This window comes from Centruroides vittatus, unplaced genomic scaffold, assembly GCF_030686945.1.
Source record: "Centruroides vittatus isolate TY-2023 unplaced genomic scaffold, ASM3068694v2 contig_754, whole genome shotgun sequence".
Lineage (NCBI taxonomy): Eukaryota > Metazoa > Arthropoda > Arachnida > Scorpiones > Buthidae > Centruroides > Centruroides vittatus.
The window spans coordinates 1,319,008-1,342,890 of record NW_027122490.1 but is presented as its reverse complement, the minus strand read 5'-3'; the positions used below and the strand labels follow the sequence as shown (position 1 = coordinate 1,342,890).

At 32.9% G+C, this 23,883-nt stretch overlaps 1 protein-coding gene across 1 annotated transcript in view; it reads left to right on the top strand.

Annotated features, from left to right (window-relative positions):
• Positions 1 to 23,883, top strand: part of LOC136981413 (uncharacterized) — a 101,971-nt gene that overhangs the window by 47,794 nt on the left and 30,294 nt on the right. Inside the window, exons 4-6 of the mRNA XM_067277731.1 lie at positions 13,108 to 13,249; positions 15,282 to 15,486; positions 18,525 to 18,631. Coding sequence (XP_067133832.1) covers positions 13,108 to 13,249; positions 15,282 to 15,486; positions 18,525 to 18,631 — 454 coding nt within the window. The remainder of the gene's footprint in view (positions 1 to 13,107; positions 13,250 to 15,281; positions 15,487 to 18,524; positions 18,632 to 23,883) is intronic.

The following is a 23,883-nucleotide window of genomic DNA, read 5'->3' as shown; positions in this document are numbered from 1 at the left end:
GATACTCGTATCCTGTCGCGGACGCCAATTATGTGGTGTGACGGGTTAAAGAAAACCATGTTATATGAATAATATTATGGATACACACGTATTACAAATAAGCGATAGTAATAACAATTTTATTCATTTGTCGACGTAAATTACAAAGGCTAAGCTGATTATTTTTTCTTTTGTCCACAATGTGTGTAGTACGGATTGAACATTCAAGCCCCGAAAGCGGTTGGCTCACAATCAGTTTTAATCGCGTTACAGTACTAATTAAACCTACTTAAATTAGACTAAAACTAATGTTAGTTAGATTAAAAAAAAAAGGAAGTATAGGATAGTTGTGTTATAAGAAAACCCCTCTTCTTTGTTTGGCGAGTTAGAAAGTCTATTACGATTAACAAAGGACATAACCTGACCACGTGGAACTCCTTCGGTGGGACGAAACATCCAATAAAAAAAAAAAAACTACTTTATCTCTTGATCACTCCAGTCCTCGAACACAACTCTGGATCTCTCTCTTGTTCTTTTCTTTATCGGTGACTTTCTCCCTCTCTGCACGTGTTCCTCCTCTCGTAGTCCTCCCTCGAATGCCAAAAATTCTCTTTCTCACCTTTGACACGAGGTGGGTGACCTCGCACTCGCCCAAAACTTGCCATGAGAAAAATATTTTAGAAAATGAGTAAAAAATTATAAATGATAGGGTTAGTGGAAACAATGCTAACCGTTAACTTATAAAATATGATAATATATACATAATTACATGGGGGGGCTTTACCCACCACAGTTGTTTATAATTAGTAAGTGTTGTTCTTGTTTTTGTTTGGAGTTGCTCAAGATCTGTGTGAGTCCAATGTATAACTCCAAAAGAATAAGTGAGTACTGGGATGACATGTGTGTTTATTACTTTAACTGCATGTTTGCATTTAACAGTGTTCTGAGAATAGCATTTAACCTACTTTGGTATTCTTTAATTAATCTTTGCCTTGGAATCCTAAATACTTGTAGAACTTGCCCTCTTCTATGGATTCAATAACATCTCCATTTCCAACTGTAAAATCTCGTTTTTTGGGACTCCTTTTTCTATGTGAAGTGTTTTTGCATTTGTCTAGGCCAAACTCCATTTGTATGTCTTTGGAGTATGAATGTGTGATTTGTAGGAGTTGTTGAAGTTGTTTTTGTGTGGATGCATAAAGTTTTATGTCATCCATGTACATGAGATGTAACAATGTAAACTGTGCTGTTTTTTCATGTCTGATATTGTAATCATGTTGCATGTTGTTTAACATGTTAGATAATGGTTCAGGGCTAAGCAGAACCAGAGAGGACTCAATGAATCTCCTGAAAAATTCTGTGTCTAATTAATATTTAGTTTGTTTGTATGGAAGTGTTATGAACCTTGAGATGTAGTGTTGTTCTCCAGTGTGCATAGTGTTTGGAAGAATGTAATGAGTGATGGATGTATTTTGTATATGTATAGGATATGTAGTAGCCAACTGTGTGGAACACTGTCAAATGCTTTTTTGTAGTCTATATATGCCATGTGTATGTTTTTGTGTTGTTTGTGTGCTTGCTGTAGAATGACTGAATTTATGAGTAACTGCTCTTTAAATCCAACTGTGATTTCTACAGCAAACTTTTTGTTGCTCCATAAGAATGTTCTGTTCGTCAACCTAGTGAAAAATTTACAACAGTTTCACATTGGCAACTTTTTGGTATGCCAATAACACTATGCAAAGTTCAAAAAGTTCTTATCTCCTGAACTTGTCTGTCAAGAGAAGACACTGACAAGCTGTTGGCTAGTAGTAATACTTTCTTTGGCTACTGTTAAACACAGTCTGCGAGACAGATCCAAACTCATGATCCAACTTGAAGATCCAAACTTCTGATCGAAACTCAAGGTCGATGTCCACTTTGACATTGATCTTATATATTCGTCGACAGCTGCTGGCTGATCAATCAGCAGCTATCTATTCTAGATTCACTACATGGCGTGATCCTTCGCCAGCCATCTTTCCTTTGAGATGCATGCACTAAAATTCAAAATCTAACCAATGTGTTCTTCAACAAACTCTCCTTGGCGGCATTTGTTACCAGTTCAAATCGATCAATCATGATCCTTACATGATATCACCATGACAAACATGTTCGTATATTTTGTTTACAAATTATTGACATCCTGTATTACAGTATGTTGGAAAACATGTAATTGGTCTGTATTGTATGGGATCTGTGGTATTATTATTTTTAGGTTTCATGTTGGTGATGCCTTGGGTAAGAAATTTTGGCATGTCTTGTGGATTGATGATGATGTGTGCTAGGTGTTTAGCTAGTTTCTAGTACAGTGATGTAAACTTTTTGTACCAGAAATTGTGAATGTTGTCTATACCAGGTGTCTTCCAGTTTTATTATTATTATTATTATTTGCAATTGTTGTGCTCAGCTGATACTGGTGCCAAGTGCTATACTGAACTAAAGTCAAGACATAGCTACCCAAACAAGTGTTACATCAAGTTTCTGTGTTACTGGTATATGTGTCATCATCTAGAAACTTATACAATATACAAGTAGACAATTGAACAACAGGTACAGTACAATAAATACCTTATCCATTCTCCACAGCTGTCTTATTACTTGAGTGGAGTATACTTGTTGATATTTTTAGAGTGAACATTTTTCATGTTATGAGTGTTTGGAATGGAGATATCTGTTATTTAACAGATCTTACTGCATTTGTCAGTGAAAGTGATGTCAGGTCTATTGTGATGAATTGTTTTGTCTGTGATTATTGCTCTGTCATAGTATATCATAGTATATTTTGTGTGTCATTTTCTAATACTGCCTTTGGAGTATATTTGTAGTATGGTACCTGGGCATTTAATAATCTGTGTTTGTGTGCAAACTCTTGGTATATTATATTTGCTATTTGATTATGCATATTATAAATAGTCTGTGCTAAGACCTTTAAACCACAGGTGATATGTTGTGTTTTTTCTGGCAGAATGTGGCATTTTCTGCAAGAATCATTTGTGAATGGTGTATCCTTCAGAATGTGTTTTCTGTAGTTTTTAGTGTTTATAACCTGATCTAGAATAGTGACCATTTACCTCCGTCTCTCCAAATAGACAGTCCTTAGTCTGCGAGTAATTTGATGCAGTTTTATCAACATAGTCCTGAGCTAGGTCATAGGCATTTCTGTCATGAAGTGACTTTTGGGCCTATGACTGCTTAGTGGTGTCTATGATATTTATGTGTAGAGCTATGTCTGGGTGCTCAGAATGTAAATTTAAGCGAAATGATCACTGTTAGTAATTGGGCAATATATATAACAACATTGGGCTTCAGAATGTTGTTATATACGTTTAAAGGTGGGTGATTATGGTCAGCCAGAGTTATAACTTTATGTAATCTTAATGTCTCTTGTTTGGCTGCAATTTGAAAAAATTGTAGACCTATAAATTTCCCTGTCATCCATTCATCCATCTGTCTTTCCTTAATCTCAAGAATGGGATTAGATAGATGAAATTTAAGACCAGATATGGAAACCTTAGGTGTAGGAGTCCCCAATTAACTATATATGAACTTCCAGTGAAAACCAGAAGTCATGTTATTTCAGTTCAAAATTTTCTCCTGAAAGCAGTTAATAGATGACAAGCATGACTCTACTGCTAACAGGAAAAGTATGATGTACAGAGGTTTACTACAGTACTAATTTGAGGTGGAGAGCATATATTTTAAATTAAATAAATTTAAAATATGATTAAAAATTGCAGCCCAGCATTGTGACAATGTCACAATTAGGGATTGCATTCCAGCAGTGTTTTCAATCCAGCTGGATTTTTGCTGGACCAACATCATTCCAGCTGGATCCAGCGCGGATCCAGTGCAGATGTATTTTTGGTGCAATAAAGTGTTATCTATCTATCTATCTATCTATCTATCTATCTATCCAGTAATTTATGGTTTTTTTAGAGAGAAATAAAACATTTTTTAAAATACTTAAGAAACTTTTATTATTTAGACTGGTCACTATAAATCAGTAAAACTTCTTACACATTTAGGTAGTAAACTTAACTTTGGTTCGGTTTAACACTTGAGATAGAGATAATTAACTTTAAATGTTTACTTAGATTATAATTATAATGTAATCTTTAAGTTAAATAATAGCAAAGGTAATTCTACTAATTAATTTATATTAATATATTATAATAATGTAAGGACGGATAATTAGTGGCTAAGTGGCTATCAGTCTTACCAGTTTTCTTATATAGGCTCTACATATCAGTTTGTTGTTATTTATAACTAATTTAATTATTTGTGTTAGTAAAGTAGTGAGTAAGTAATTAGTAGTAGTCTAGTAGTTAGTTAATATTATCACAATCATGAATCACATACATTCATATCATTATATATCTAAGATACTGATACTCATTAATTTAATTAACTATTTAACTAATTAGGTAGTCTCAGTTTCTCACTAATTTTCACAATAAAATTGCCTAACCTAGCCCACTAACCACTTATAGAATAAAAGTTAAAAACTCTAACTTAATAGAATTAGAGTAGAAGTTATAAAATATTAGTCTTGTCTTGAATAAAGCATTTTAAAGGATTAAATAAAATTAAATCAATCACTTCTGTTATTTTTTTGACTTTTCTGGAAGTAGGATCTTCAAGAAACAAATGGTATTGATGGTGTTGTCTCCCAACCTACTTCTTAATGAACTGTATATATATCCCGCTGCGGAGAAGGCCCTTTCTGCCTCTACATTAGTTGGTTTCAGGGTCATCAAATAATCATAAATCGTTCCGTCACGTGATTCATTGACGTCACAACTGACCGTAAATTAGAATTATGCACCAGGACTAGGAGAGGAGTTACTTATTTTATTTAGTCAGAAGACACTTTATTTAGCGAGAGCGGAAAGTCAACTGGCAATTAGATCAGCAGAGGCAAAAGGGCGGACAGTGCGGTGTAGAGAGGGGTGTAGCACGTGCCGCATTGAACAGCAATGTCACTCTCGCCGCCGAGCGATAGCGCATGTAGCAAAGCGGAAACGCCGACAACGTAGACTTTTGCGCCATTATTTAGAAAGTTAATTGAGTATTGCGGATCCAGCAGGCCGAAGAATGCGTTGGATCCAGCTGGATTGCTGGATGAGGGATCCAGCAATTGCAATCCCTAGTCACAATAAATAATTGCTCATTCAAAACTACTTTGCTGAATTTTAGTAATCACTGAATTATTCTTAATGTAATTTGATTATGTAGCACAGATCATACCTTTTATCATATGTAACTCCCTTCTGTGACAGTTTTTCAGATTTTATGGTTGCAAAGTGGTTAAAAAATTGTTGATTTAATCCATAATATCAGTTTTAAATAAATACTAATTAAGACATACATCACAAACATCTGTAGTTTACATTAATTATGCAAATAGATTTTTATTAATTAAATTTTTTCTGAGGCAGTAGTATTGTTATTCTAGACAGGTATTCAAGTTGGTCTAGCAGAGTACAGTACAGTCATTGTATGACAAAACAAGATTAACAAAGAGAGAATTGGAGATGGTATAAGCTTTATCTTCAGGGTCACACCACGAGGGATGTTGTGGCACAATTCCATGCATTGCATCATGATTAGTAAAAATGCAGACATAATTTATGCACAGCCCTTAGAGCAATATTTGTTGTAGATGAACAAACAACTGCTCTAAGGGCTGTGCATAAATTATGTCTGCATTTCTCTTGAAATCTTTACTCTTCCTCTTATCCCAGTTTGTCCAATTTTCCATAACCCCTCCCCACTTCAGATGTCCAACAAAACGCAATCCCCTTAAAATCTTTATTACTTTATGAATGATATATATCATAGGTAGAAACAAAACATACAAGAAATTTTGAAATAAATATAATAAAATGCATAAACTGTATAAAATTTAATGAAATAAACAGATGTCCACTGATGCTCAACCCTCCTCTCTCCTTGTCTGACTTTGTCCAACTTGTTGTAACTCCCTCCTTCCCTCCCCCTCCCTTCCAGTGTGGATACCATGTGATTTTGATAATGTACAAAGACCTGGGAGATCCACAACTTGGATGATAGATCACATAGTAATGGACATCATAGCCACATTCACAGCAAACCCAATTACTTCTGTTTGATTTGTGGCTCTGGAAGCAGGAATTGGGTTTATTTCTGTATATATGATTCTCACAAGTTTTTTTATCATCCATACAAGTAACAATGTAATCAAGAGCTTTATCCTCAAGATCACAATGCAAGGATAACTTTTGCAGATGTTTTTATGGATTTTGGAAACACTGACTTTATCATTTCCAGGAAATCTGCTTCATGGGTGAAGGGTTCTTTTATTGTGACAAATTCCACTGATGTGCAGTTGGACACACAAGAATTCATATCACCTACAAGTGAAGCACACTCAATTTATTATCCAAAGCAGAGCCGTAACTAGGAATTTGGACGCCTATGGCCAAGAACAAAAATGGCGCCTTTTTAATTTTTCTTATTAAAAAAAACGTTATTCTAAAAAATTGCTATTCTAAGAAAAAAATTATTTAATGACATTTAATATATTTTTCAACGATAAATAATATAAAATATATCTTTATAAATAACCTTTTATTATGTTTTTTTAAACAAAATATAACACATTATTTCTATGAATTTAAATTTAATAAAATTTGAACAATTTCACAATCGATCAATTCTGGCATTTGAAAGTGTTACTTGATGTAAAGAGTATCATTATAACAACGTTAAGAAACAAATATATACAATAATACACTATTAATGTACTAGTGAATTTACAAACAGGTATAGCAATGCTACAAAGTGTCCCACGGTTGCCCAAATTCAATCGGTGCTTTTATACAACTACAATATTATTCATTTTAATTTCGAAATTGCGCATCGATTAATTCCACTAATCGTTTACTAAATTTCAACTATCACCGATTTCAGTTTGTTACACAGGCAAATGACTCCAACATACATACTGCTGCTTATAAAGATTCTTATGGAGTCAATAATATCACTTTTAAATGTCAAAATTAAATAAATATTTAACCCTTTATTGATACGTTACTGGTAACAAAACAAAAATAATAATTACTTAGTAATAACATAAAAAATAAAAGTTTATATTTAACATATCAGATTGATGAACGTTCACAATATTAACTACCTTTTGAATAACAATCAGAAAATAAACTTAAACAAGATGAACTTTTCTCGTCTTCATATTTGCAAATTCATCTATAATGTCCTCAAAATCGGTTTCTTAAAAATATCATTTTCTACAGATAATAAACTTAAACTACTCGATCTGTCTTGGGACATTGTAGAACGTAAATACCTCTTAATGGTTTTTAATTTACCGACACGTCTCTCACCTGAAACAACAGTCACGGGTAGTGTAAGCATTATCTATCCTTAATGCAATACCGATGTTGGGATAAAACTCACAGAGATCCCACTCAACCATTCCCACTAATATTTGTAAATGATGTAAAGAAATCAAATTTTCAAATATTATTTTTGCTCGACTTTGAAAACACTCTACTTTGTTTACTAATTGCGTTGCATCCAATTCACTATATACAATGCAACAGTGGGCTGCAGCTTTTTTTAAATGTACTAATGGCATGGTAACCAAATTTTTTCCATTTAAAAAATCAAAAATCGATGATATTGAACACATATTTTTAAATTGATCCCCTAGTTGGGATATAATATTGTCAACAACATCGTAAAAGAAATGTTTTAATTCATCCTGCCTTGAAAGCTCCTTCTTCTGTTTCTCCAGGTAACAGTTTTCTTCTGCGTTTTCGCTTCATCTTGGCTATTGAATCAATTCCCAACTCTTCAGATTTTTGTTTGCATTTCAACAGGATAATATCATACCGATTATTTCTAAAATGTTGAAAAAAGTTACTAGTCCATTTAGTAATTCAGAAAGGTGAAAAATGTCTTGTGATTTATCCCGTAACTGGTTATTTACATTTATTTTGGCTAAAATATTTTCCCACATAATTAACATAAAAATAAAATTGTATGATTTAATATGCCCAATAATAATTTTAGCTGTAACGACACAATCTCTAAATGAAAAATCTTTCGATATTTCTTTAAGGACATCTATAACTTCATTAATTTGGTATTTAAATGACTTACTGAACGTGATTTAGAGCACCATATCGTGATGCTGTGTCCTTTTAGTGTTGTCTTTAGTAATGTAATTTTTTTCCCATCTTCTGGTAGAAGAAGCAAAAAACTTAAACAATTTCTGGATTATTCCAAAAAATGAAACCATCTCCGAGGTAATACATGATGCGTGCACTCCAATTAAATTAAGCTAATGTGTGGCACAGGAACAAATTTGGCAAGATCGTTTAATCGTGCTATTTGCACTTGCATGCCATTATATATATATATTCCGGCCATGTTTGCTCCGTTATCATACCCTTGTCCTCTTATATTTTAAAAATTTAAACCATCATTTTTTATCTTATCCAAAACTTCAATTGCGAGTCTTGTCTTGTTTTACATTTTGACAGTACAAAATCAACAAATCTCTCTTCGATAGTTACCATTTCATTTTCAATTTTTACGTATCTGATAATCTGGAATACTTATTCTTTATGAGATACATCGGGAGTACTATCAATTATTATGCTAAAATATTTTTCTGTCTTTATATTATTTATAATTTTGTTTCGAACTTTAGATGCGAGTAAACCTGGTATAAAGTAAAGCTGTTCTACATGTCAATCAGTTTGTAAACAATGTATTGATAGACTGCAAAATTTTTCAAATACATGTTCGTAGAAATTACAGATCATAAATACTATATAAATATAAATATAAAAGTTTTTTGTGTGTTATTAATCTCGAATACATATTTCCGAAAGCCTTCTCGTTGGCACCTTTGTTAAATCGGCGCCTATGGCGGGGGCCACATTGGCCATACCCTAGTTACGGCTCTGATCCAAAGTGTTAAAGTTTGAGCTGGATTACTTGACCAAAAAGTATTTCGCCTGTTTTTTATTTACAGTACTTTCAACTCCCAAAAGTATTTAGATCTTTTAGTAGAGCATGTGGGACCACTGCTTGAAAAGCTAAATCTACCAACTCAATGGAACATTTGCTCATTAGAATATTTAAGTTAGAAAATGGTTGAATGCAACATTTCCAAGCGTTTAAATCCTTTTCCACAGCTTACCCACTCCTCTGATTTGGATAATGATAAATTTTTTTTAAAGGAAGTCACATGAAAGAAAGCATTTTCTAAACAGAAGTTGTAAATATTGCAGCATTACTAGAGTGCATGATCAATGATTCTGCACAGATACAGGAAAGATCTTATGAAGCTGAAGAAGAATTTATGACTTGCCTTGCATACTGTCAGATGTCACAAGGTGCCAGTTTTTATACTTAATGAAATAAATGTCTTTGTAAATACTGTAACTTTATTTTCATTAGATTTTAGAGGAGAGTTTTTTTCCTTCATTTCAACAAAGTAGCATGAAATAAAATGTAACTATTTAATTTTTTCACAAGCCTGTGTTTTTCTTGGCTAGTTCAACATATTTCAGAGACATATCCATCATATTGTTGACAAGAGAAACAATGGGTACATTCCAGTATGCATCAAACAGTGAATTGCAATGTACAAAAATGTGTTTCGGTATTCACTGGTGCAGCAACCAATGCACATCGCACTCATCAGGTTGTGGATATGGTGAACTCTGATGAAGCAATATGACTGCCTCTATGGTTATATTTAGCAACTTTATAAAAAAATTGAATAAGATTGTTAGCATGTAATATTATTTAATCCAATAGCTTCTGGAAGAAAATTTGCTGAGTTTGGCATTAAAATAGTTCCTTTAGTATTACCACAAGCACTTTCAATGAGTTTATAATCATCATCCTCAGGTGAAAAGAACAGTTTTAATGAAACGAATGTGCAGAATGTTCCAAGGAGAACAAAATTTTAAAATTCAAAACAGACGTTCGGTAATTCTGTTAAGAACGTGCAAATAGTTTTTGACATGCTCAAATTCTTAAATCTACGATGCGAGCGGCACATGCAGGGAATTAACACTGTGATGGCGATATGATGTTAGGTGCATTTTGTTGTTTAAACGTCGATACAATGCTACCCTCACCCCGGGTAGATCGAGGGTGGGAACATTGCATGCTTCTGTAGTAGCTGTGGAACAGTTCCGTAGTAGTAGACATTCTTGTTGAAAAGGAAATAGTTGTGCTCAGTGATGAAAGTTAGGGCATCACGTATGTCTAGCACCTGTTGTATATTAAAACCTTTTCTGATGATCAAGGAAGCATTACAGCTTTGAAAACAGGCACAGATGGGTATAAGAACACCACATTCGATTTGTAGAAAGTATAGGAGCATTCATGCACTCTACTTATGCTGGAAACAATGGTGAACGTCTACCTGCAGAAGCGAGGAGTTCCTATGGGCTCCCCGCTATCTGTAGTCTTGGCTGAACTTGGTATGAGAGAAATCGAGTGTAGAGTTTTCTACTCCCCTCTTGCCATCAGTTATTCGTCACTATATCTGCGCTATGTCGATGATATCTTAATAATATGGGAGAACACAGAGGAGGAATTTAGCAGGTGTTTTATAGCAGTTGTTTTTCTATAATTTTAATTTAGGTGTTTATCATGTGCATGAGCTTTTCAATACCCTTATCAAAGAAGATTGCCACCTGATTGTTTAGCCAAACTTTTACTCTCCCTTCAACTCCTTGTTGGTTTGGAACTGCTGCACCCCTAACCACTTTGTGTGAGTGATCAGATGGAAATCACTTGATGCTAAGTCTGGGCTGTATGACAGATGATCAAACATTTCTCATTTTAACATGTGGAGGGGGTTCCATCATAGTATGTGATCATCACTGCAGCCATGGACTGTAAGACTCTTTGACAAATATGATAAGCAATACAAAACAAGAGAAGAGAAATGTTGTCATTGGGAGTTGTTCTCCATGACAACACTTGTCTTCACACTGTAGTACAGACAACTAGAACTTTTCTTGTTAAAATGTAACCAATCACAACCTCAGGCTTAGAACATGAATTCTTTTATTAACTTCGTAATATTCCTTACATTGATTTTTCCAATATGAATTCTGGATTTTTCAATCCCTTCTTAGTCATACTATTATAAAATTTTTTTATATGATTTCTTTTGACATTTTCCATTTGTTTCTCCTGCACTCATTTTTTACCATAGTTCATTCTACTATACTATACTTGATATTATACACATAGTTATCATAGATGACATTAGAATAGAACTAAAATCTCCTTGCCAATCCACCCTGAAATGTCTTATTGAAAATTGTGTAGCTGTACGCTATACCTTTTTATTGTAAATATAGATTTAAGTTTAGTTTAATATCTTTCTTTTTCCTATCCTTTGTCTCATCCCCTTCTAGAACTTTCTTGCTTTGTCTTTCTGGTTCATTACCCCTTGGGTGGGATTGCCAATTCTGAGAAAAGGAGTACATAAACAAAGGGTGAGGCAAGGCCCTGGAGCCGATTAACAAAGAGTAGAGACACTTTGGTCGGGACACTCAACGAGTACAGACGGACAGAAGGAAGGCTCGATATAGCTAGCACACTAATCCGAGACCACTGAGTTGCGAAAGGGAAACTTGTACTCGAGTCCTGAAGAGTAAGGGCGGAATTTGGGTAGCCAGCCGATCAAATTTTTAGAAGATCGAAAGTTACGTTCACCCCCAAGGAACTAGTAAAGGAATTGAAGAGCTCCGACGCATAACATCGAGGTGTAATATTAACCCCAAGAAAAGAATCAGATTTGTCTCACCCAAGTCTTTAAAACCAGGAAAATCCCGGGTGTTTCTATTTTTTTCTCAGTCTTCTATCTTCCATTTTCTCGTCTTTCCTTAGTTGTAGTTAGTATAAGTATTAGTTTGTAAGTTTCGGCCCGCGTATAGTTGTCGCGTGCGTTGATCTTTTGTTCGTTAGAATATATTGTAGCGTATGTGTGTATAGTCAATTACTTGTAGTTGTTGGGATCCAACGAACTTGTTTAGAGCGATAATAAATTACTTTGTCACATTAACTCCTTGGGACTCCGGTGAATTAAATACTTTTTAATTTTAATGTAGTTAAACATAAAAACGAAAAAAAAATTATAGAAATGTGTTAATTTTGAAGAAAAAGCTTCAAAGTATAATTTCCTTTGTCTCGCCTTAGCGCGAAACTTGACACCGATGTGTCATTGTTTACACAGCTGGATGACCTTGAGAACAGCTGGTGTCGTCTTTCGCGGGACATTCTCATGAAACTCTCGGGAGGAGAAGGGTAAAAAGTAGGGTGAATACTAGATGGCGGTATATTTCTAAATATTTTTTTAAAATTACGATTTTAATTGAAATTTCCGACCCCCCCGACTTAATTAAACGTATATATAATAAAATCTATTAATTAAAAAAATTAAAAAACTATTGGATGCTGTTTTTGACATCAGAAAATAGCTTTAAATAACTTTACCGAAGTAAAATCGACGCACTAGAACTTTAGAAAGATGAATAAAGTTTTATAAAAAAATCCCATAAAAAAACCATTAAGCGTTAATTGCGTGTCATTAAAGGTTAATTAAACTCGCAATAAAATTTTTTCGCGCGGGTAAAAATTTTTCAAAAAATTTGGAGACTTAGAAAACATCCGAAAAATCAAAAAAAAAAAAATTTTTTTAGGGGTCCTAAAGGACCCCATTTTTTGTAACGCTATACAACTTGCCCGAGATATCTCGGGCTAAGGGCTGAACGCGTTAAGAAAACTAGTCATTTATTTGTACCTGTCGCCCTAAACTTCACAATTGATTGCTAAAAATTGATTGCTTTTGAAAATTAGTCTTATTATCAAACAAGATGATAAAATCAGTAGATAACACTTGCTCCACTAAAGCAATGCTCTGCCCCATCAAAATTCTAGTGTTGTTATTACTAATATTTATGTAATTATTTTTGTGTTTATCAATTTTATTATTTTACTAATATATATTAATGTGCCTATATATATAATTTTTTGTTTTTTTAGGATATTGCACAGATTTGTTTTGAATCAAGACATTAACAGAACATATTTACTTGTTGAACAAATAAAGTCAAATATAAAATCACACAAATCATGTGGCAGAAAGTTAAAAGATTATATAAATATTAGAGACAATGATGGATATGTAAGTTTATAATAATATTTAAGTATCTCTTTAATTTGTTTGAAGCATTTGTTTAATATTGAAATAGAAATTATTTTTCATTAATATTAAATTACATATATCACACCCTGGCAAGAAAAGTGACACAACTCAAAAAATGGCAATTTTGAGATTATGGCATTGAAAAATATGTGTGAAGTGCCCCAACATTCACAACAAGCATCACATCTCTATCTCGCAAAATAACAAAGTTATTAGAAAAGCAAGAAAAGTGACATAACTCAAAGACCTCATATATATTTAACTGATAACACCTCACATTCAATGCAAGTACAAGCTACAGATCCATAATTACTATACTATAGAATATAATAGAATTTACTGCCATAAATACTTACCTGAAATTTAAAAGCAGCTTATACTATAAGTTTTATAGTATTCTTTAAGTAGATTTTTCTCAAATACTGCATTTTTGAGTTGTGTTACCTTTCTTGCCGGGGTGCGATATACACATTATATTGTATATTAATTTTAGCTGTAAATAAGTCTAAATTACAATTATAATTAATTAAATTATGTTGTGATAATCAGTTTAATTAATAACAGAATATCTAAATGTAATTATTTATCAAAATTTTACATAAATATTCAATTCATACAAAATTTTCTTCATTCTCAAATGACAATTCCATGATTAGTTATTAATTTTCAATTGAAAAATTGGTTTATTTATTTTTGTAATCAAGTTTTAATTTGCACCAAATTTATTGTATTTTAATTATAATGAGTAGGAAGTAGAGTTCACTGTGTACGGCATTATTAATAGTTTTCTTTTTGAGTGTTTTCAATGAATATATTTTCATCAGGTGAAATAAAAACTTTTAAATCAAACATAAATGTTTGAAACAGAAAAGGAATGCATATAATTTTAAATAAAATGATTTTTGGAATACACTCAATGTGAATCGGCTATAAATCTCAAATATGTACGATGTTATTTGTGTGATGTAATATGGCGCATGCATGGTGCTGGTCCAGGTCAGTTGTGTGACAGACGATGTAAATTGCTGTTCAACCATTTATATAGGGCGATCCATATGTTGGGCAGTTCAGACTGGGTGCATTGTGTGTTTCCGAGGTTGTTATGTATAGAGATTCCCATATAAAGAGGAGATTTTTGGTCGCTGCAGGCTCTGAGTATTGTAGATTGGGTCCACAACGGATTGTAATTCAGATTGTGCACCTTTCTTGTGAGCTGTGTTGTACACCTTTCTTTGGCCACATCATCCTGGTGTTCGGCTAGACGGGTAGCAAGCATTCTTGCTGTGGCCCCAATGTATCTCGTATTGCTCCCCGTTACAGGATTTTCCAATGGTACCGCATAAACTCCCAATTTCTCAAAGGGGAGAACTTATCCTGATCGTTGCAGATGAGTCTGCACAAGTTTGGTAGCGGAGAAAGGGGCAGCTGAAGGTTATGTTGTCTAAATATGAGGCAAATGCATATAGAAAGAGGTATGGTAATGATGGTTGAAGAACTGTGACTGAACAACTGAACAATATAATGAATACTGTACAACACATTTCATAAATCTCAAGCTGCTGTGATGCATAACGATAAGGAGGTATCAATGTTAATATATGGAAGATATAAGTTATATGAATTTAATAGATATATTAGATATAGATAATTTAATAGATAATAGATATCCTTAATAGATATTTAATAGATAAGTTATAGAATTTAATAGATATTTAATAGATTTAATAGATCGATATAGAATTTAATAGATAGATAGTTATATGAATTTAATAGATACCTGAACTTATAACTTATATATTTTAGAGCACCTGAATGGTGCTCTAAAATATTTGAAAACAGTTATTATTTACAAATCTTGACCAAGAACTGCACATATTTGTGCAGTTCTTGGTCAAGATTTGTAAATGACCTGCAATAAGTACAGAATTAGTATCCAGATAAAATATTTTTTCTGATTATCTTTGATCATTTGAATAACTTTAATTTTTATAATTCATTTTATTTGTTTTAGACTCCATTATTTTATGCTGTCAGAAATAATTATAAAATTTTGACAGCATATCTTCGAGAGTGTGGTGGTGATTCATATCTTGCTGACTACAATCAGAAAAATACACCATTTCATATTGCTACTTTGCACGGCAATAAAGCTTTGACTGTAATGGGATTATTATGCCATCCAACATATGATGATGTTGATATAACTAATGCACATGGTATGTATTTTATTACTATTACAGTAGAGCATCGATTATCCGACTCAATTGGGGACTGGGGTTGGTTGGATAACTGAAAAAATGGATAACCGAGAAGTATGAAAAAATACATTAGTATAGTGTATTAGTATATTAGTATATCCCATGTAATAAGCATATTAGTATATCACTATTAACCTACTTCACGTTGAATTTTCATCGATGTTAAGCCTAACAAAAATTTTTTTTTTAAATAATAATTATCATTAAATTATTTCTTTATTTTGCACAAAATAAATACAGAAATAAATAAAAAATAGAAAATTAAGCCTAGTTGAAATACTGGCCTCCCTTTCATGGTCGAGTCAGTGTTTTCAGCTAAAACACGCAAAAATTTAACAAAAATAATATTAAAGTAGCCAAGACATAGCCATGTATTGTAGCGTCACATCACCAGTGGACATTTGAATTTGCCGACTAGGATGCGGTCGGTTAACCGATGTGACAGTTGATCGGGGGTCAGATAATCGAAGCTCTACTGTATTAACATATTCAGGTGTATATAAACCACAAACTGGAACAAATAAATTCTATAAATAATATACACACCATTTTATTCCAGAAAAATGACTTTAATATCTACATGTGTATAAGTATGGTTTTACCATATTTGTTAGTAGTATTATTTATTATTATTTTTTATTTTGTTACAATATTGATGTATTATAGTTTTGGTTTTGTTTGTTTGCATTTGGAATATTGTTTAAAAATTATAATGGTTCTAAGTAGAATAAGATTCTAGAATTTAAATTATGATTCAGTTCCCCCTGCAAAATCATGTTCCAAAAAAAAGGTTGTTTTAATGTTTTGAAAATTTTTTTTTATTCTATATTTTTGATATGTGACCTGAAGATGACTATTAAATGATGGTTATAAATATTAGTACAGTTAATTAGTTATTTTTCTGAAATAAAAAGGCATGTTTTACCATGTTTACACATTCAAAGTCAGTTGTGGGTTCAGCCTGTGACTTAAGAATTTCTATGGATTTCAAGCATGTAAAAGTGTCAATGTAAAGTGATTATTTTTGTAAAATTAATAGTAGTTATATATACTTTTAAGTTGTTAAGTTTTAAATATTAATATTAAATGCTTGGTTTTTATGGAAATAGAATGATTGGAATTTAGAATGTTTGTTACTGACAGTGGGATGTTAGTTTTGAAAATGTTTCAATTAAAAAATTTGATTTCTTAACAATTTGAAAGTTGTTGTTTTTTAATACAGTTGTCCCTTGATAATCTGACAGGTATGGGACCAAAGGGGTGTCGGATCACCAAAAGTGTCCAGATTACTGAAAGTGATTACATATTTGGCATTGTTTTGCTAGCAGTAACCTACAATATTCCTACATTTTATGAGTAAAATGTCTGCCTAGGTTAATATGGAAATGAAACACCCATTTCGGTTAACTAAAACATGTTTATTAAAAGAAATATGGAAGCCAATAAATGTACATACAGTATGTGTAGGCATAAATAATACAGTATGTACAGTAATTTATAAACATTATAACTAAATGCCACAACATAGGTAGATTAATTATGTACTGTACATATGTAAATATGTACATACTGTGCTCACACTTTGAAGACAGGGACTATGGCGACCTTGATGGAGGTGCATCGGACTACTTGAGCATGTCGGATTACAAAACAGACTATCAAGGGACAACTGTACATTTAACCTTACTTGGTGATGATAAATTATCAAAATAAATTCAATCACACGTACAGGAACCACTTACCGGTGTTGGAAACGAAAAACAAAAAAACGTCGTTAATGTTTTTGAACTTTGGAAGTTCTTCTTCAGATGATAAAAAAAAAAAAATGATGAATGCAGATCCAAAAAGAGAACAATTATTTTTAAACGAAATCGAATACTTCGTGTTACAGCCGGTTGATCAAACATGCGCATTCGGTGCGGGTAGATGACGATTAAAGATCCGTGTCGATGAGGGCCTGCCAGGCGACGAACAAATTGAGCCCTTCTTTATAGTTTATGCAGGTGGTGGCGCGGCTAGATTTGTAAATGGAGATAGCCTCCAACCACCTCAGGTGTTCAGGGTGAGGCGAGGTGATGATGAGCCTCGCTTGGTTGAGGGCTGCCTCGATGTCAGGATCGGCGACGTAAGTTGAGAGAGCCATAGAGTTCCTCCCATGTAGAATATCTACATTGTGCTCACGTATTCTGATTCCCAATGATCATTTGGTTGAACCGATACAAACAAGGTTTCTGTCACACCTGTGATCCTTAAGAGGTATAGAGTACACGCCCGGAAGTCTGTTGCCAACAAATGCTGTATTAAGATCACGTACGGAAGATGTCCCACCATCTTGGACATCCTCCGTAATGGGAAGGATTCCCCCGATCCCAACAGACTTCCGGGCATTTACTCTATACCTCTTAAGGATCACAGGTGTGACAGAAACCTTGTTTGTATCGGTTCAACCAAATGATCATTGGGAATCAGAATACGTGAGCACAATGTAGATATTCTACATGGGAGGAACTCTATGGCTCTCTCAACTTACGTCGCCGATCCTGACATCGAGGCAGCCCTCAACCAAGCGAGGCTCATCATCACCTCGCCTCACCCTGAACACCTGAGGTGGTTGGAGGCTATCTCCATTTACAAATCTAGCCGCGCCACCACCTGCATAAACTATAAAGAAGGGCTCAATTTGTTCGTCGCCTGGCAGGCCCTCATCGACACGGATCTTTAATCGTCATCTACCCGCACCGAATGCGCATGTTTGATCAACCGGCTGTAACACGAAGTATTCGATTTCGTTTAAAAATAATTGTTCTCTTTTTGGATCTGCATTCATCATTTTTTTTTTTTTATCATCTGAAGAAGAACTTCCAAAGTTCAAAAACATTAACGACGTTTTTTTGTTTTTCGTTTCCAACACCGGTAAGTGGTTCCTGTATGTGTGGTTTACATCCCTGGTGTTCCATGAATGTAGAAGCTTACCATAAATTTCAATGTTTTATTAGGCCAAACCGTGCTGCATGCAGCATTGCATGAAAAACAAGTAGACAATCCAGAAAGAAATGAACTTATCAGGTTTTTATTGAAGAAAAAACATAAAGTTAGCAGTCAGGTAAGAATATTTATTTATATTATTTTGAATTTTGAAATTTTTAATATAATTAGATCTATTTTAAGAACAAATTCAATAAATAACTGTTATTCAAATAAATTTGTTTGAATTCTAAATTTTGAATTGGTTAAGTAACTAAACTATTAAGAGAGAAATTGAGTTTTGTTTTAACAGATTTTCATTCTCAAAGATTATATACAAAAGATTAATTTGAAGTATAACCCTTTTAAAAACATAAAATTAATGAATAAAGCTAAAAAATAAAATTATAATAATTATTTATTTTTATTTAATTGTAATGATTAAATTAATCTTATATAAGAAAAAGCACATAAGAGTATGATTTTCATCAGACTGATTTTAATGCAAGTGTGATTGCTCAGAAGACAATTCTTAAAAAATCCTGCAGCAAGTTGCATTTTTTTGCAAATTTTTCTGCCAGGAAAATAACTTTCCTGGCAGAAAAATTTAAAATTATATCTACTGCCATCGTAATGATATTTCATTTAAAAACTTTTTATAGTATTATTATAAAATGATAGAAAGCTTAATGTTGAGAGTAGATATGAGTTTTATAAAAGAAAAAATTGTAAATGCTAATAATGTGTAAAATCTTAAGGGAGGAGATGATCCTGACATCATGTTTCACATTTATCATTAATTATTATCATACATACTTTTTTATGCAATATGTCACATTTAAAATATCATTTAAAAATTTAGCACTTTAATTAACTAGTTCTTATATAAATTTATCACTAACTGTGTTATGATTGTTGAGAAATATTAATTTAAAGACACACAAACATTTTCAGTTTAATTTATAGGCCATCTTCAGGTGATATTGTTTATATATAAGAACATTAAAAGATATAAAAAGTGAATGTATATCATATAGAGGGTTCCTACATGCCTGGAAAGTCATAGAAAATCAGGGATTTTCATTAGTGTTCAGAAAAAGTCACGGAATTTGCTTCCTTGACTGCCTTGTCGATTTTTTGTCGACAGTATGCTTGACTAAGTGTAGCCATCTGCAGGGCAGCAAGAAGTAATGTGGTGCAGTACAACTTATGAAAAAGGGTGCAGAATATTTTCAGGAACCAAAATTTTCCCAAAAATGTACAAAGTACACAAAATGATAAATAATTTAAATGGTATTATTTATCATTTTTCAATTTAATAATATTGATTGTGTAAGAAAACAGTTTCTGATTTTTTTTTAGTTATTAATATTTTATAAAGTTTCAGGAAATTTATTATGAGATAAATTTAATAAATATATACTTTTGTACATGGATTATATAGAATTCGTTAATGAATAATTAAAAGTAATTGTTTTTTTGTCTTGTTTTAAAGCCTTGTAGATTTATGGTTGTGGATTAATAACGGAATTTTAAGCACTCCGATATTTTTAAATATGGTATGGTATGTGTGATTCTCTTCCAAGTTAGTTGATAACAGAGAAGTGTTTTTAAACATTAATCAAGTTTGCATTTCCAGTGTCATATGTAAATCTTCTTATTGAAAAAATGCTGTAACGTAATTTTTTCAAAGCCCAAAAATCATTAACATGTAGTATTACATAAGTGAAAAAAGAAATCAAGGGTCAGTTGGTGCCAGGCCTAGACTTCTAAACAGGCAAAAACATGAATGAATTTGTTCAAATGTAACTCAATTAATGTTAGCAAAAATTTGTCAAAATAAACACTTGACTATACTTCAAAAAGGAATTAAATTTATTATTCTATGACCGACTATGCACAATAGTTAATAGTAACAAATACAAAATAAGTTAGAAGAAATGAACTGTACAAGTTATAAAATTCAATAATATCTTAAATCAAAACAAAAAAACAAGTATGTATAAAAACTTTCCTGACACTTGGGAACTTAATTCTAAGCTAATTATAAGTTAAGTTTATCTCTACAAAAACTGACAAATATGAAAAATGGACTATTTACAAAATTCACAAAAGAGTCTTATGATCTCTTTGCCTAACCATCACGCCGAAAAGAAAAATTAATCTCAAAATCTTTGCCTGCCAATTGCACTCGCTCATGAACTTCACCTAACTTGCTTACAAGAGCTTCACTTTGTCTTTCTTCAGTCTTGTTGGGTCTTTTAGTCTTTTATAATCTTTGGTATGATGTAACAAACAGCTGTGCCACTCAAACTCATTTACATACATACATTAACAAGTACTTTTTTTCTTTGAATCTTTCAAACATTTATCTTTACCAATCTTTTCAAGAAAAACTTAATTCTAATTTTTAGAATCGGTCACAGATGGGGTTAAGAGACCATTCTTTAATTCCTATTTGGAAATTACTCAGATGCCAAAGTAGCTTGGTGACATAGGCGGTAACGTATCAGTCATGATAAGACTATTATTTTTCAAATTTAGATTTTTCTTTTTCAGTTGGGTGTGGAAGGTTTTGTCCTGTAACAAAATAAATAATAATGAGAACTAAAGAAAAGCTCCAAAAGTAGAAGTCAGAGTTGATTCCTTGCAATGCTACATTTATTCAATGTACTGTACACACTGAAGAAATGTTTGTTTCAATGATTCTGCAACAATTATCATCCACAAATCTGTTTGCTCCCAAAGAGCAAACAGATTGAATAATGTTAATAAAAATGTTTTTTTTTATTAACGAAATTAGCCTTCAATAACTATAATTTTGTTTATATCTTATCATCTTCCCAAATGAATCATAAATACAGTAAATATTATTTATGAATCCCATATGTATGATACATGAATATTTGAAAATAATTTTTAAATAAATATAATAAATTTAAAAGTACCAAAAATAAAGTAAAAATTATAGTTTTATAAAAAGAAAAAAAATTACACTAATATCAAAAGGATTCAAAATAGCAACCTCATGATTATGAAACTGGCACACCCCCCACTGAGCCACCTACCACTCTATAAATAATAGGTATTCTAAGGATTTTAAGTAATTGTGCAATTTTCAACTTTAATTTTGAGTGTTGCACCTTATTGCTTGGCACATATCACTTGTTGGGGATGCACTATATTTTACAGAGTAATCAAAATTAGTGACCTCAATGTCATACCATCTACTCATTAGATGATGTTGATGGATTCCATCAATTTCTCTTCTTTCTGTGAGAGATTAATAGAAAAATTTGCGTAATTATATTTGTTTGTCCTTAAATTTGTACAAAATTTTTATTTTATTTTATTCATCTTATTTATTTACTGCAATCTATATTTATTTATTTTATTTTGTTTAATTTTACATATTTTATTGCATTTGTTTTAATTTATATATTCTTTGCTACATTATTCTAAATTGTTAAATTTAAGATATTAAGCTGAGGATGGTCAGATCTTGAATAAAAACATTTCTTTTATTTAATAAAAAGTTGGCTTTATGAAATTGGCAATGATTTTATTTATTTCCAAAGATTTATGCAAAGATTTATATCTGTTTTCTTAAATGTTAATAGTCTATCTCCACTGGTTTTGTCTTGATTTGTAGTAGTATTATCAGGTAAAAATGTGACACAATATTGCTTTTTTAAGGCAATTAAAGATAAGTTTATCATAAAAAAAATGTTTTTGCATTGCTGCAACAATCATCAGAAAAAAAAGAAATTTTCCTATATGGATCATTGTTCTACTGTATATATATATGGAACATTTTATATGGAAGGAGTTTAGGAGGCATTACTCAAAGGTATTTCCTCTAGGGGATGAAATGAAGTGAGAAGGCTATAGAGTGGAGGTAAACTTGTTTGTGGCAGGGGCCAAAGGGGATGAAAGTAGGAAAGAGAAGTTAGAAGAGGAAGGGGGAAGTCATGAGCTGCATCGGTGAATTTATTTAACAAGCAATTACATGAGTGAGTAACAATACAATACACTATTTACAGATTGTACATGTTGAGGTAACAATGAGGGGCTACAAAATGGCAAATAGATACAGAATTGATGGTTACATAATAAAAAATATACATATTTTTACATGAGTGAATGGCGAAGCCAAGAAGAGAAACAAAGGTCATGGCGATGGTGCCATGGAACAAGTAAGTGCCCGAATATTAGTTGAACAACATTAGAATGAGCGGAGATGGACAATAGGATAAAGACATTACAACACAATGCTGTGACAAAGATAATGGCCAAAACAAAACCACAGGTACAGTACATAGACAATACATTGTAATGGGTGCATAAATGAATGAGAGAAGGGATATACATAGATAAAAATAGTTACAGGATATACATGTTGGTGCGATGTGAGCATGGCGAGAGGTCACATACAGTGAATTACAACAGTAGAACCTGGTTACACAAAAAAGACACAGTAGGCTTCCGGAGTAGAATGGTAACTTACCTGAGAGACCCTTGAGCGAGAACTTCAGTTGGCGTTTGCTTGCTGAACACCAGGAGGGTCGAGGGCTGCAGTTGATTTTAAGAAGGTGTTTAAGGCATGGTAAACATTGTGGTCTTGAAGAAACTTGTTGAGAGGGCAAGGCCAGCTGAAGTTTGTCTTGAGGACTTCCCCATCAGTCTGTCCTTTTGTTGGTCATACAGTTTGCAGTCCCACAGTAAATGTTTAGTGTCCTGTGTTGAAGTATTATCACATGGGCAGGTGTCGTTGGTCTTGATTTGAAATCTCTTCAAATAGGCATTAAAGCTGCCGTGTCCGGTGATTAATTGTGTCAGCCGATAATTAGGGGTGAGATGAGTCCACTTTATTCAGTCACTGATGTTTGGAATAAAGTCATAGGTGGTTCTTCCTGTTGTACAGTTGTCCCACTCAGTCTGCCACTGAGTCATGGCTTTATTGAAGGCCCAGAGTTTAATTTTCAACCTGAGAATCTTGCAATAGGCGTAGTTGAGGTTGGAGCTGGCAACCAGTTTTGCCAGCTAATCCGCAGCCTCATTTTCAGGGATGCCGGAGTGACCATGGATCCGCTTGAAGCAGATTGTATGGTGATGCAGATTTGTGGAAAGGAGGTGATGAATTTTGGAAATAATGAAAGGGGAATGTTGAAAGGGCTTTGGATGGAGTGTAACGCAGTCTGGGAGTCCGTATAGATGCAGATATCAAGTTGATGGGAGAACCACTCCTTATTCACATGTTCCAAGGCCTTAGCGATTGCGAGGATCTTGGCCTGAAGAACCGAGCAGTGGGGTCCCAGCTTAAAAGCAGACTTACGCGTGGTGTTGTTTCTGTGGTTGAAGAGCACAAAAGCTGCACCAACCCCGTCACTG